The 15,616-nt window shown below is 51.1% G+C and overlaps 1 protein-coding gene across 2 annotated transcripts in view; it reads right to left on the bottom strand.

Moving 5' to 3' along the window:
* Window positions 1-12,340: 12,340 nt before the first annotated feature.
* Window positions 12,341-15,616, bottom strand: part of LOC121816525 (phospholipase A2 inhibitor and Ly6/PLAUR domain-containing protein-like) — a 29,023-nt gene continuing 25,747 nt past the window's right edge. The window contains exons 3-6 of one of the 2 annotated variants that reach the window (XM_042232104.2): window positions 14,869-14,985; window positions 13,313-13,465; window positions 12,788-12,931; window positions 12,341-12,596 (exon numbers count right to left, since the gene is read on the bottom strand). In XM_042232104.2, coding sequence (XP_042088038.1) covers window positions 12,478-12,596; window positions 12,788-12,931; window positions 13,313-13,465; window positions 14,869-14,985 — 533 coding nt within the window. In that variant the 3' untranslated portion in view covers window positions 12,341-12,477. The remainder of the gene's footprint in view (window positions 12,597-12,787; window positions 12,932-13,312; window positions 13,466-14,868; window positions 14,986-15,616) is intronic. The other variant, XM_042232105.2, reaches the window with a different exon arrangement.

The following is a 15,616-nucleotide window of genomic DNA, read 5'->3' as shown; positions in this document are numbered from 1 at the left end:
CACCCCGGGCTGGTTTGTTCTTTGCCAGCGTTGTGTGTTAGGTTCATTCTGTTTCATCTTCCTCGCTGGGTGTGGCTCTAGAGGGTTCATTCTCATTTCTGCATAGGATTCCATTGTCGGAGATAAGTACTGTGGTTTTATTAGCTTTACTTTTCAAATGAGTGTTATGTGAATATAGTGCTTAACTCAGAAAGGCATGAAAGGGAGAGTACACACTGAAAAGGATGTCCTCATCACCAGCACCTGCTTCAGTCCCCGCCTGCCTTTCCCCTCCCTTTCCTGCTACCCAGGTCTTCACAGTGGCGATCACTGTGAGCAGCTTCTCAGGGGGTTCCTCAAGTCACTCTGTCCACAGGGAAGCATATATATTCACCCCTACCCCACTTTGGAAAGTACGTTGTATGTACATGGTCCTCTCCCTTGCTTTTTTTCCAAGTAACCTTATCTTAGAGGTCTACTGTTATGGCATCAGGGTCTACCTTATTCTTTCAAATGATTCATATCATTGCCTTTCATGGATGTGGAACCTTTTTGTATTATTTAAATTTTTTGGCTGCCCTGAAAGGCATGTAGGGTCTTAGTTGCCTGACCAGGGGGATCGAACCTGTGCCCACCCCAGTGGAAGCTCAGAGTTTTAACTGCTGGACTGCCAGGGAAGTCCCTTTAATTTTTATTTTATGTTGGAGTGGAGTTGATTCAGCAATGTTGTGTTCATTTCAAGTGCACAGCAGTAATTCGTTTATGTATACCTTATATGTGTTTATATGTATTCTTTTTCAGATTCTCTGCCCAAACAGGTTATTATAAAATATTGAGTATACTTTGTAAGGTGAGCACAGAGAAAAAGAGAGCAAGCTGGGCACTCAGGAAGAGTAAGATTTATTATAGGAAGAGAGAAAATGACTGGCTTTAGAGAGAAACCAGTGCTGTCCCTTTACAGCCAACACTTCTTACACCCTATTGTTGGGAAGTTGTGCCCTGAAGGGGGAGTGTCTTAGTTTATCTGTAACCTGCAACTGGAGTCTTATGATCCTGTAGTCGGAGGATCTCATGGTCAGGTAGTCAGGTAGTCTTGAGAAACTGGCACCAGCAGGGAACAACAGGGTATTGCCTTAAGGAAAAACCAGGATGCTACCTGGGCAATGTGGCCACGGTGACTTCATCCCTTGTGTGTCAGGTCACCGCAATGGGGCATTTTTAAGTTCTGAGCCCCTTGTGGACCCTAACAAGTTCCCTGTGCTATACAGTAGTTCCTTTTGATGGTCTACTTTGTATACTAGTGTGTGTGTGTACTACTGATGTGCTTTCTTGTCTCTACGAATTTGTCTGTCCTGGACATTTCATGTAAATAAGATCATACAGGAGCTTCCCTGCTGGTTCAGAGGGTAGAGCGTCTGCCTGCAATGCAGGAGACCCGGGTTCGATTCCTGGGTCGGGAAGATCCCCTGGAGAAGGAAATGGCAACCCACTCCAGTACCCTTGCCTGGAAAATCCCATGGACGGAGAAGCCTGGTAGGCTACAGTCCATGGAGTCACAAAGAGTTGGACACGACTGAGCGACTTCACTCAAGATCATACAATATGCCGCCTTTTGTGTCTGGCTCCTTTCACCTAGCGTCGGGTTTTCAGGGTTCCTCCACATTGAAAGTTCAATCAGTCTTTCATCCCTTTTTACAGCTGAGTACTGTTCCATTGCCTCAGATGGGAAAGGATGTGCCTGCAATGAGAGAGACCTGGGTTCTGTCCCTAGGTCTGGAAGATCCCCTGGAGAATGGATTGGCAACCCACTCCAGCATTGTTGTTGGGAGAATTCCATGGACAGAGGAGCCTGGTTGGCTACAGTCCATGCGGTCTGAGAGTTGGACAGGTCTGAGCAACTAACACTTTCACCATTCCATTGTAGTATAAATATCATAAAATATTTATCCATTCATATGGACATTTGGGTTGTTTCCATGTTTTTAATCAGAAATTTTCTGTTTATCAAAAAGGAAGACAAGGGAGCCCATATGTGAAATAAGAAACAGTCATTAAAATATGAATGTATATGTTCTACCAGATGAAGGGCCCCATGCTTTATAATGTGGGAGAGGCAGAGGTGTTGAGTTTTGTTTTCTTTTTAGGTCGTGCCCTGTAGCAGTAGGATCTTAGTACCCTATCCAGGGATTCAACCTGGGCCCCCGCAGTAGAAGCTTGGAGTCCTAAGCACTGTACCACCGGGAAAGTTCCAAGATGTTGAGATTTTACCAAAGGATTGAAACTGTGGGCTTAGAAAGCAGTCTTGGCTTGTACTCAGGCAGTTGGGTCTGAACTCTGCCAGTCATTAGCTGTGTGTAACATGTGAACCATTGATTTTCCTGTCTCGGACTTAGTTTCCCCATCTGTAAAGCTGGGAGAATTGCTGAGCCTTCCTCCCAATGTGGTCGTGATGATTGACTGATGCCTGTCTGAGGAAGAACTTGCAAAGCATGGTAGACAGAATAATGGACCCCTGAAGGTGTCACAGGCTTCCCTGGTGGCTCAACAGTTAGGAATCCACTTACCAGTGCAGGAGACAGTGGATTCGATCTCTGGGTCGGGAAGATCCCCTGGAGGAGGAAATGGCAACCCATCCAGTACTCTTGCCTCAGAAATCCCATGGACAGAGGAGGCTGGTGGACTACAGTCCATGGGGTCGGAAACAGTTGGACACAACTGAGCCACCACCACATACACACACACAAAAAAAGTTGTCCGCATCCCCAGCACCTGAACATGTGTCCTTTACATGGAGAAAAGGACTTTTGAGGATTTTTAAAAAATACTTATTAATTTTTATTTATGTATTTCGCCACACTGAGTCTTGGTTGTGGCATGCAGGATCTTTTGTTGTTGCGTGCAGACTCTTAGCTGCAGATTGTGGGATCTAGTTCCCTGACCAGGGATCAGACTCTGACTGCTTCCATTGGGATGGCGGAGTCTTAGCCACTGCACCACCAGGGAAGTCCCTGTAAGGATCTCGAGGAGGGGAGATGGGCCTGGGTGATGTGGGGGGAAGCAGTGTCATCACACGGAGAAGGCGATAGCACCCCACTCTATTACTCTTGCCTGGAAAATCCCATGGGCGGAGGAGCTTGGTAGGCTGCCGTCCGTGGGGTCACAAAGAGTCTGACACTGAGCGAATTCACTTTCACTTTTCAGTTTCATGCATTGGAGAAGGAAATGGCAACGCATTCCAGTGTTCTTGCCTGGAGAATCCCAGGGACGGGGGAGCCTGGTGGGCTGCCGTCTCTGGGGTCGCACAGAGTCTGACACGACTGAAGCAACTTAGCAGCAGCAGCAGTGTTATCACAAGGGTCCTTATCAGGGAAGGAGGGCGACTGGAGAACCAGAGAGGAGCTGTGGGCATGGAAGCAGAGGCTGGAGCGGTGCCACTGCTGGCTCTGGAGCTGGAGGAAGGGGCCGCAGCCCAGGAGGGCAGGGGGCTCTAGAAGCTCAGACAAGATGAGGGAACGATTCTCCCCCAGAACGTCTAGAAGGAACGCAGCCCAGCTGTCACTGGCTTTAGCCCAGCCTCGTGACCTCTGGGAAGTTGCACAGCTGCTTCCTGTCTCAGTGGCTCGCCTGTGAAATGGAGATAAAGATAGTCCCCGGCTCCCAGAGGTGTCGCGGTCTTACAGGAGTTACAGGTCTGCCGCACTGTTTACACCTGGGCGCCGCCGCAGTGGCTGTGCGTTGCAGTGGTTAGCATTCTGCGTCCCGTCACCTCCTTTCAGAAGCGCGGAGCCCCCCCTTCGCTCATGAGGAAACTGCCGCTCAGAGAGGTTTTATGTCACCCAGGGCTGCACAGCTTGGCACTGGCAGGGCTAGATTTGAACTCGGGCTGGTCTCCTCACAAGCCCAGGCTCCTTCCTCGGCTGTGGGGACCTTCTTGTCTGTAGCAGTGTGCCAGCAGAGTCTCCGGGCCACCTCCCGGCTGGGAGGTGACATTGCAGATAGGGTCATCGGATGTTCCTGGCTGTGTGGGGTGGCGGACTAGGAACCTTTGGGGGTCATAGTCACTTGTCATTCTGTGAGCCAAATAAAAGAGTCCTAGGGAATTTTCCAGGTGGTCCAGTGGTTAAGAATGCTTCTTGCAATGCAGGGGACATGGATTTGATCCCTGGTCAGGGAAATAATATTCCACATGCCTGGGATCAACTAAGCCCAGTCACCCAAATGAAAGATCCTGCAACAAAGATCCCGAGTGTTGCAACTGAGATCCAAGACAGCCAAGTAAATAAATTTAGAGAAAGAGCCACGGAGTGCTTCAGCCCCTGTAACTGCCTTCCACCCCCACGTGGCCTTCTGTGCCTTTACGTCCGACAGAAGCGGACGCTTTGGCAGAAGCCTTCCTACAGTCATCCCTTTACTTACTTTTGCCTGTGCTGGGTCTTCACTGCTTTTCCATCGGCTTTCTCTAGTTGCAGGGAGTGGGGGCTACGCTCCAGTCCCAGGGCGTGGGCTTCTCTTGGTGCAGAGCATGGGACATGGTCTTCAGTAGCTTGGCATGTGCACTAAGTTGTTGCAGCTCAAGGGCTCCAGAGAACAGGTGCAGTCGTTTTGGCTCATGGGCTGAGTTGCTCTGTAGCATGTGGAATCTCCCCAGACCAGGTATCAAACCCCTGTCCCCTGCACTGGCAGGAAGATTCTAATCCACCTTGTGATAAGGAGAGTCCAGCTCTTTTCTTCTTTCAACACAGTAATTGAGCAGCGACCTCCTGACTGGCAGTGACCGGGTGCCCTCCACGAGCTGTGCCCTGTGGCCGTGGTATTTATGTGCATAAATCCCACATAGGGTGAGCATCCCCAATTTACAGATGAGGAAACTGAGGCTCCAAAAGTTGAGCCCACAAGGTGCTAAAGCTAGTATGGAGCAGAGCTGGGCTCAACCTCAGGAACCAGTAGTGAACAAAACCAAACCAGGCCCACCCTCAGGGAGCATCCACAGAGTCCTATGTGATTGCAGGCAGGGGAGACAGATAGGCAATTTGTCATAGCGCCATCAAGGAGAGCTTGTGGTGCCAGGCTGGAAGCCCGTCCAGCAGAGCCTGGTGGAGCCGGGAACACGGGGTCTAACATATTGCATGTGTGTTAGCGGTCTGTTCCACTTTGTTGCTGAGAAGCTTCACCGGAAGCAGAGATCTCGACGTGTTCCTCCATTCTCTTGTTGACGGGCCCCTGGACTGTTGCCACGTTTCGGTGGCTGTTTCTGTCCACACCTCACAGCTTTCAGGATCTTAGTTCTCCAAACAGGGACTGAACCCAGACCCCAGCAGTGAAAGTGAAAAGCCCTCACCACTAGACCGCCAGGGAACTCCCCACCACTTTTTGACTATTACGAACACAGCTGCTGTGAACCTTCTTGTACAAGCCCCTGTATAGAGCTCTCTTTGGGGTAACTGTCTAAAAGAGTCAAATTGCAGGGTCTTCAGTTAGATCTAGGCCTTGCCTGTTAGCTAATGGTAAAGAATCTGCCTGCAAGGCAGGAGACACAGGAGAGGCGAGTTCGATCCCTGGGTTAGGAAGATGCCCTGGAGGAGGGCATGGAAACCCCCTCCAGTGTTCTTGCCTAGAGAGCCCCATGGACAGAGGAGCCTGGCGGGCTACAGTCCATAGGGTCACAGAGAGTCGAAGATGAGTGAACTGACTTAGCATGCAGGCAGATTTGCTTAACCTATTAGAAATGGACTGGTTTCCAAAGTGGTTGTTCCACTTTACATTTCCCTCAGCAGTCTGTGAGCATCACGCCCTCACTGAGCCTTGGCATCGCCAGGCCTCATGTGTTGATTTCACTGGGCCAGGCCTTAGGTGCGGCTGCACATGCCAGCAGGGTCTAGTTCACTGACCAGTGATTGGGCCCGGCCCCTGCGTTGGAAGCACGGAGTCCCAGCCACTGTACCCCCAGGGAAGTCCCACAAATCTTTTAATTTTAAACAGTGCGTTGAATTTTAAACAGTGCTTGTTCCACCTTACAAAGTACATTCTAACCAATGAGATTTTCCTTGAACGCACATTCTTCTTCTAAAGGTCCTAGGGACTCGAGGTGCAGTGCTTAGAGCCCAGATTCAATCAGTCCCTGGTTGGGGAACTAAAATCCCACAAACTGTGCAGTGTGACCAAAAAGAATGATAATAATAATAATAATAAAATAAAGGTCCTATCAGTTGTAAAAGGTAAACTGTGGCACATTATAGTTTGAAGAGTTCATTTAAGGAGACAATTCAAATCAGACAGCCAAAACGGAAAAATGATTAGATGTGCTTTGTCGGTAGGCCAGGACAGAAGATTTCAAAGTGAAAACATGGAAGTGGAGCAATTATTTAATTGGCTTGATGTTGAACGTTTAACTTAATCAATTTTATTGGGGTATAGTTCCTTTACAATATGGTCTTAGTTTCCACTGGGCAGCAAGGTGAATCAGCTGTACATATATACACATATCCCCTCACTCCTGGATTTCCTCCCCATTGAGGTCAGCACAGAGCCCTGAGTGCAGCGCCCCCTGCTGTACAGCAGGTTCTCATCAGCCGTCCCTGCCCGAGAGGGTATCAGGAGTATACGCGTGTCAGTCCCAATCACCCAGTCTACCCCACCTCCCTGGGGCTTAAAGGATTTTCCAACTTGGGAAAATCGAGGGACTAGGCTGTTCACAGAATGGGAAAGACTAGAGATCTCTTCAAGAAAATTAGAGATACCAAAGGAACATTTCATGCAAAGATGGGCTCTATAAAGGACAGAAATGGTATGGATCTAACAGAAGCCGAAGATATTAAGTAGAGGTGGCAAGAATACACAGAAGAACTGTACAAAAAAGATCTTCAAGACCCAGATAATCACGATGGTGTGATCACTCATCTAGAGCCAGACATCCTGGAATGTGAAGTCAAGTGGGCCTTAGAAAGCATCACTATGAACAAAGCTAGTGGAGGTGATGGAATTCCAGTGGAGCTCTTTCAAATCCTGAAAGATGATGCTGTGAAAGTGCTGCACTCAATATGCCAGCAAATTTGGAAAACTCAGCAGTGGCCACAGGACTGGAAAAGGTCAGTTTTCATCCCAATCCCAAAGAAAGGCAATGCCAAAGAATGCTCAAACTACCACACAGTTGCACTCATCTCACATGCTAGTAAAGTAATACTCAAAATTCTCCAAGCCAGGCTTCAGCAATACGGGAACTGTGAACTTCCAGATGTTCAAGCTGGTTTTAGAAAAGGCAGAGGGACCAGATGAAATCAAATTGCCAACATCCACTGGATCATGGAAAAAGCAAGAGAGTTCCAGAAAAACATCTATTTCTGCTTTATTGACTATGCCAAAACCTTTGACTGTGTGGATCACAATAAGCTGTGGAAAATTCTGAAAGAGATGGGAATACAGACCACCTGACCTGCCTCTTGAGAAACGTACATGCAGGTCAGGAAGCAACAGTTAGAACTGGGCATGGAAAAACAGACTTCTTCCAAATAGGAACAGGAGTACGTCAAGGCTGTATATTGTCACCCTGCTTATTTACCTTACGTGCAGAGTACCTCATGAGAAACGCTGGACTGGAAGAAGCACAAGCTGGAATCAAGATTGCTGGGAGAAATATCAATAACCTCAGATATGCAGATGACACCACCCTTATGGCAGAAAGTGAAGAGGAACTAAAAAGCCTCTTGATGAAAGTGAAAGAGGAGAGTGAAAAAGTTGGCTTAAAGCTCAACATTAAAAAAACGAAGATCATGGCATCTGGTCCCATCACTTCATGGGAAATAGATGGGGAAACAGTGGAAACAGTGTCAGACTTTATTTTTGGGGGGCTCCAAAATCACTGCTGATGGTGACTGCAGCTATGAAATTAAAAGATACTTACTCCTTGGAAGGAAAGTTATGACCAACCTAGATAGCATATTAAAAAGCAGAGACATTACTTTGCCGACTAAGGTCCGTCTAGTCAAGGCTATGGTTTTTCCTGTGGTCATGTATGGATGTGAGAGTTGGACTGTGAAGAAAGCTGAGTGCCAAAGAATTGATGCTTTTGAACTGTGGTATTGGAGAAGGCCCTTGAGAGTCCCTTGGACTGCAAGGAGATCCAACCAGTCTATCCTGAAGGAGATCAGCCCTGGGATTTCTTTAGAAGGAATGATGCTAAAGCTGAAATTCCAGTACTTTGGCCACCTCATGTGAAGAGTTGACTCACTGGAAAAGACTCTGATGCTGGGAGGGATTGGGGGCAGGAGGAGAAGGGGATGACCGAGGATGAGATGGCTGGATGGCATCACTGACTCGATGGACGTGAGTCTGAGTGAACTCCGGGAGTTGGTGATGGACAGGGAGGCCTGGCGTGCTGTGATTCATGGGGTCGCAAAGAGTCGGACACGACTGAGCGACGGAACTGAACTGACTGAGGCTGTTCACAATTAGTTGATTTCATTTTCTTAGATTGGAGTTCATCAAATCTGGCTTAAATTTTGATTGGTTTACTGAAGCTACCTGAGGCTTTCCCATCATCAGGAGCTTTCCCAGTGAGTCAGCTCTTCACATCTGATGGCCAAAGTATTCCCGCCACCTAGAGCCCTTTGATAATCAAGCTCTGTGCCACCTGGGTTCAGTTGACAAGGCAGACACCAACATCAGTGCCATCCATTGTATCAGTCAGGGTCCCACCAGGAGGCTGAAACCACAGCAGTTAGTTTACCAGTGAATTAATATAAAGAACTAGTAAGGAGGTGGCTCAGTCAGTGAAGAATCTGCCTTCAATGCAGGGGACACCAGTTGGATTCCTGGTGTGGGAGGATCTCCAGGAGGAGGAAAGGGCAGCCACTGAGTGGGGTCCAGTATTCTTGCGTGGAGAATTCCACGGACCGAGGAGCCTGGTGGGCTACATTCCATGGGGTCGCAAAGAATCGGACCCGACTTGATGACTAAAACACCACCATTGACTAAAGAGGACAGAAGACGCGGGTAGAACGCAGAAGCCACTGCTGGGAGCAGCCGCCACCCTTAGGGCTGGAGGAGGAAAAGGAAGAGGTTGCAGTTACAGAAATGAGGGTGTTTTGACGCTTGGAGGTGAACCCTTGGGGCCGGAACTCAGATCCTGAGGAGGGGGTGATCCCCAGCTGATTCTGTTCTTAGCCTGAGATCGTGCGGTGAGGCTAGTTCTGCAGGTCCTGGGACACTGCAAACTGGATCCGCCTGCGCGACCCCCACCCACCAAAGCGGCCTCAAAGCACACCTGAGGTGCTGCTCACGTGACATGCAGGGTCCCGCCTCCCTCCACCATCCTTGCAGCCACCAGCACACTCTTGCTCGCTCGCTCCCCCTGCTGGCGGAGCCTGGCGAGGAGCAGCTGGAGATTAGAGTTGTGCTGGCATCCCACAGCATCCACGGCGCGCGGCGCACGCCATCGTGGTGCAGGCGGTTGTCGAGATGCGCGCGGACGCCGAGGCAGTGCTGCCGCCGCAGGTGCCCGCGCAGTGAGAGCTGGCCTGAGGGCCGGGGCTGCCGCGTGTGCCTACGGTCCCAGCTGCCTGGCTCTGCCAGGGGCCAAAGACTCAAGACCCGGTGAGAGGGAAAGGGCACGGGGTCCAGACTCTAGCATGAGATGTCTGGGCCTGAGAGATCGCAGAGCGAGGGGTCCTCCAGTGAGAATCCTGGGTGCTTGAAGGGAATGAGGGCTCTGACTAGGGCCTGGAGTGGGTGACGTCTGGTCTCTAGGATTCCTGGGTCCTGAAGGGAAATAGAGTTCTAGGGACGGGATTCCTGATTTCTCTGGGGACCATCACATTATGGAACTCCTCAAGGGAACTGAGGGTTTGGGCTCCTGGAATGGGGCTATCGTGGACTCTCAAGAGTAGAAACTAGATGTAATAGGTGTCTAGTGCCCCTGCGGAGGAAGAGGTGGATGCCCTGATTGCTGATGAAGGCGGTCTCCTTCACACTGGGGATTCTGACCTGAAGGAGGGGGCTCTGGCTTCTCCAGGGAACTGGAATCGTTGGGCTTCTGAGCCACAAAGGATATAAGATGTAGGTTTCCGGGGTTGGGGGATAGGCCTGCATGCAAAGTTGGCTTTGAATCTTCACTGGGGGAAAGACCGTTCTCTGGAGTCTCAGAACTCCTGGCTCCCCAGAGGGCTGTGGTCCTTGCTGCTTAATTCATGGCTGGTGGAAGGTCTCCATAGAGAGGAGGGAACTGGGGTCTGTCTGAGAGAACTGGAGACCCTTTGGTCCTTCTTGGGGAATAGGAATTCCATCTGCGTTGCCCTAGGACCAGACAGCCCTTTGACATTAGGGGTGGCCTTTTACAAGTGGCCCCAAAATGGCATCTACCTGCAGAGTTATCGTGAGCATTCCATGTAGGCTCACTTGTATCTGCACAGTAATAGACTTGCAACCCCTCTTGGAAGTCCAGAACTCAGGGAGCTCAAACTTTAGTCTCACCCTTTGCCTTGGCTCAGGGTGCCCTCCTCTCTGACACCATCTCTGGCTTGGCCCTGTCTGACATCTCCACCCTGCACTTTTCTGTTCCAAATTCCGTCTACCCTCCTGCCAAGGGGCCTCCTGCCTGGATCAAATCTCAGAAAGCAAGACCCAGTTTTGTTTTCCTGTGTCACTGTCCATTGTGCTGATCTCATTCACATAGCTGTATATTGGGTGTCACGACAATATTTTGGAATGGTTGCATTTTAAATCATGACTTTTAAAAGGATTGAGTTTTAGGCTCTGGAGGCAGCAAGTTGGTAGGGAGGCATCTGTCTCTGGGAGCATCCAAACAGAAAAGACTGAAGACTCCCTAGTGGAGGGATCGCTGGCTGACCTCAGAGTGAGTCAATGCGGCACCTGCAGGCTGGCAGGCCCTTGAAGGCAGAAATTCAAGTAAAGAAATACAGTGTTGCCACTGGCAGAAGCAGAGGAGGGCCAAAAGCGGCATCAGCTTAGCTGTATTTCCTCCTTGTCTGGATAACGGTACATGTCTGTCCATTGAAGTAGGGAACCATGAAGCCCGGGAATCAAGGGGTGGTTTGCTGTGGTGTTCTTTGCAGGAGTGAATAAAAAGGTAGAAATTCTGTTGTGGGTCTGTCTTTGGGGTTTGAGGGAGGTGGAAGATGCTTGGGACTCTGTGAGCGGGAAGCCTAGACTTCTGGGTCTGAGGAAGGAGGGATCCAGGGTGAGGACTCCAGGGTCCCTGGAGAGGAGGGATGCTGGGGTCGTGTACAGGATGGTCTCCTGGTCACCCCCAAACCTCCGCAGGGACCTTTGGTGCACTTGGGTTCTGTGCCCCTCTCAGCTGCCATGAGAAGGACATTAACCAGGGAGTCACAATCCCAGAAGGCTCTGGAACCTGACGGAGAACTAGAGTCCTCCTCCCGAACTGGAGCCAAACCCACCAGTGCACAGCCAGAAACAGAGCCGCCCCAGATACCTACAAACACTTAGGAAGAAGAATGTTTCTTTTCACAAGTCTCAATGTGGGCGTGGTTTGTTACACAACATTACTACAGCATCAACAGACTAATACAATTTTGTTGTTTTAACCACTGAGTTTAGGGACTTGCTTGTTACTGTAGCATAATCCGGAGTATCCTGATAGATGCCAAGGTCTAGGATCTGCCACACATGGCTACTGAGTAAGTAGTAGGCTTAGGGTGGTAACTGGGCAGACACATTGTCTCCAGAACCCCCACTGTCTTAAAGGCGCCAGTGCAGTGTGCTCAGCCACTGAGTGGGCTCTGACTCTTTGTGACCCCGTGGACTGCAGCCTGTCAGACTCCTGTCGGGGGATGCTCCAGGCAAAAATAATGGAGTGGGTTGCCAGGCCCTTCTCCAGGGGATCTTACACACCCAGGCATCGAACCCGCGTCTCCCACATTGGCAGGCAGATACTTCCCTGTCTGAGCCACCAGGGGAGCTCCTGAAAGGTGCAAGGCGCTGTACTAAGTCCTTGTTTCGTTTTCTTTCATTTGACTCTTAAGACAGCCCTTTGAAGTTATAGCTATTATATCCACATTGACGAACATGAACTCTGGTTAACTAAGGAGGTTAACTAGGAGAGCTGATCATGGACGCTGGAGTGTCACCCTCCCAGCTGTTTGACCGAAGGCAAGTGACACCACAATCTGTGCCTCAGTGTGTTCCTCTGTAAAATGGGGACAATACTTTCAGCGTCACAGAGTTGTGATTGACTGCACGGAAAACACTTAGCATGGGGACCAGGCAGGAAGTAATCCCTTAAGAAAAGGTAGCATCTTCCCTTTCTTTCTTCCAAAGAGACGGTTCCCAAGGGTTCAGACCCCTGCTTTTTGCATCCCTTCTCCCCGAAATACAGCACATCACAGACTCAGGATTGTTAACTTGTTTAATTTATAGACACATGGGAACCGTAGCAATTTCTAGAACCATGGCTGAGAAGGAATGGAGGCCAAACACCACATGGGCCTCAGTTCTTTACCCAGCCTTGCCAGAAGCCTGGGGGCTTCAAAGACAGCTGGTCTTCTTGATGGTGAACAAACGAGCGCCTGAGGGCACCAGGGTCCCAGGCTTGGTGTGGCAGGCGGTCTCCATACCACAGCCCCGGACAGCGAATTTGACACCTGCTAGAAGGGATTTTAGACTACAGTCAGGATCGCCAGCCTCCCTCCTCCTAGTCCAGGGTCATACGCCCCAGAAACCTTCTCCCCCAGATCTTTGGAGCCACTCTCTCCCTTAGAATCTGGAAGCATGAGGCTCCAGTTCTGGGCCTGTCTGGAACCCCTGTCCCTCCTCCCGAATGCCAGGTGCCCCTTACCAGGCTGCACCAGGCCAGACACGGCGACACAGCGGGTTTCCTCGCCAACGCAGAGCGCTTCCTCACTGGCAGTGCATGTTTCCGTAAAGGCAGCGATGCAGGAAGGACAGCGAAGGCCATTCTCTGTGTGGTTTCTCACGAACGCTGAAGGGGATGGTGGAGGGTAAGGTAATCGGAGACGGGAGTCCTTTTCCCAACCTCCCAACCCGTCAGGGGACAGCTGTTGGTAACGGACACTGCATTTTCAGAAAACAATGTCTATTTGGCTGTGTTGGATCTTAGCTGCACCCTGTGGAATTGAGTTCCCTGACCAGGGATCCAACTCCTGCAGAGGGAGCATGGAGGCTTAGTCAGTGGACCACCAGGGACATCCCTGGACACAGCAGTTTATAGGAGAAGAAACCAAGGCTCAGGAAGACGCTTTCCCCGTGACAGCACAGGTCAGAGACAGGTGCTCAGAGCTGGCTCTGGGGGGGAGGGGTGGGCAGGGCGGGACTCCAGCCATCAGGCTCAGCTGGGGCTTACCGGGCAGGGGGTCCTGGTTGCAGCCATCCTTCTGGCAGCAGCGCCTCCTGGAGCCCATGTAGTTCTCAGGGTTCATGGTGATGCCGAAGAGTCCTGACTCACACTCGCTGGATTTCGCACACCCCTTGTAGCTGGTCACCGCCAAGGAAGCCTCTGCAGGATGGCCGTGGGCAGGGGGCTCAGTGGCCCCTGGTCTGGACCCTTGCCCTGGGGTGTCTCCCGAACTTTGAGTTGCCCCAGCCCACTGCTGTCTAGACAGGTCTCTTCCACCTCCCCAATTTAGACCTCTATTCTGCCTGGGGCATCCTCTGAATGGTTCATTACGTATGCAACCCATCCTCCCGCAGCCCCCAGGCTGTGCTGGACTCTCCAGGGTAGCCCTTTCAGCCCCAGGGCCACCCCACTGCCATCCTGCAGGGCTCCCACCTGCAGTGGTCTTTTCCAGACCACCTGTGACTACCCCCATGCTTGTGTGAATGGTCTCTTCCAGTCTTCAGCCTTCCCCTGACCCCTGGAATCCCATCCACCAAATGCTGGGATGGGGCTGCCATCCCCACCCGTTGTAACACCCATTTCCTTCTCCACCTAAGGTAGAGGCTTCCAGATTTCCCAGGGTCACTCCCCAGACTTCCTGGCTATGATCTCTTCCTGCCCTCCTTGGCTTCTCTCAGGTCTTGCCTGAAGTGGTGTCTTCCAGTCTCCCTGGCCTTCCCCTTCCCCACTATAGATGGGTTGGGCTCCTCCAGGCCTAGGGTTTCTGCTCTTTATCCGCCCTGCTTGGGTGTGTGGGTGCTCAGTTGTGCCTGATTCTTTGCGACTTCATGGAGTGTGCCCGGGGATCATCTGTCCTTAGACGTCTCTTTCTCTATGACAGTATTGGGACTTCCCAGGTGGTGCAGTGGTAAAGAACCCCCGTGCCAATGTAGGAGATGCAAGAGACGCGGGTTCCATCCCTGGGTGGGGAAGATCCCCTGGAGGAGGCAATGGCAAGCCTCTCCAGTATTCTTGCCTGGAAAATCCCAGGACAGAGGAGCCTGGCGGGTTACATTCCATGGGGTGGCAAAGACTGAGACACAACTGAGCTCTCACCCAACTCAACCAGCGCCAGTATCTCCCGCTTTCTCTTGTCAGGAACAGTCTGTTGCAGCCCGCATTTCTGGGAGACCCCTCGCAGCCCCCGAGAATCAACCTGATCACATTCCTTTCAACTCACCCAAGTCTGTTTTACACCCACCCCTTCACCTTTTACATATTAGATCTCCCGCTTCTCTGGATTCCACTCTTCCCCCATGTCCTTTGCTTGCTAATTTCTTCTTTGGTGAAAGAGTCTATATCTGCACTTCCTCATCCTCTCTTTGGAGTCTCATCTTCAGAAATCCTAGGCAACAGTGGTTTCTGTCATTCCACCGGATTCTCTCTCCACCACCCACCTCGAGGTTGCTTTCCCTCCTTCCTGATAATTATCACTCAAAGGTTCACCCAGCCCGTGGCGGATTCTGCCATCCTGAAGGCAAACCCGCCTCCCCAGCATGTGATTCCAGCCCGTGCCCTCTTACTTCTGTTGGTCTCGGTCACGACAACGACGCAGGAGTCCTCATCCGGGGCGCAAGTCTGCAGTTTCCCAGTGCAACTGGGACCGTCACCGACACACACCTCACAGCTCAGCGGGAACCCTGCAGTTAGAGAGCGGGGCTCTAGTGAATGGTGCCATAGTCCTGGGCCGAGACTCCTGAATTGGGATGGGGATGGGGTGGAGGGGTCTGAAGGAAGGACTGGGGTCTCCCTGCCTATTCACGGGTGGGACACTGGCCGTTAAACAGGGATCTGTCTGAAGCTCGGCAGGGATGCCATGGGGCTGGGAGCAAAGCTGCTCTCTGGGGCAGGTCAGAAAGCAACTCCAATCAGGGAGCAAGTTTATCTAATCACAAGGTTGGGGACTTTGGATGCTAGACCCCCTGATCCATCTTGGGGACCTTGAGTGGTCCTGCTGAAGCTTTCCATGGATTTTAAGAAGTTTTTTTTAATAGTTTTAATTTTCTTTTTCCTATTGTTGGCTCTGCTGGGTTCCTGCTTCCTGTTGGTTTTCTCTAGCTGTAGTGAGTAGACGCTACTCCCTAGTTGCGGTGTGGGGTTTCTCATTTGTGCTGGTTTCTCCGCTTGCAGAGCACAGGCTCTAGAGCATGAGCTCAGTCGTTGTGGCGAAGGGTCTTAGTTGCCCCCGTGCATGTGGAAGCTTCCTGGACCAGGGATTGCACCCCTGTCCCCGGCTTTGGAAGGCAGATTGTGCACTGAACCACGGGGAAG

Source organism: Ovis aries, chromosome 14 (genome assembly GCF_016772045.2).
Source record: "Ovis aries strain OAR_USU_Benz2616 breed Rambouillet chromosome 14, ARS-UI_Ramb_v3.0, whole genome shotgun sequence".
NCBI classification, from domain to species: Eukaryota; Metazoa; Chordata; class Mammalia; order Artiodactyla; family Bovidae; genus Ovis; species Ovis aries.
The sequence above is the reverse complement of the archived record's forward strand: the minus strand, read 5'-3'. Positions and strand labels throughout refer to the sequence as shown.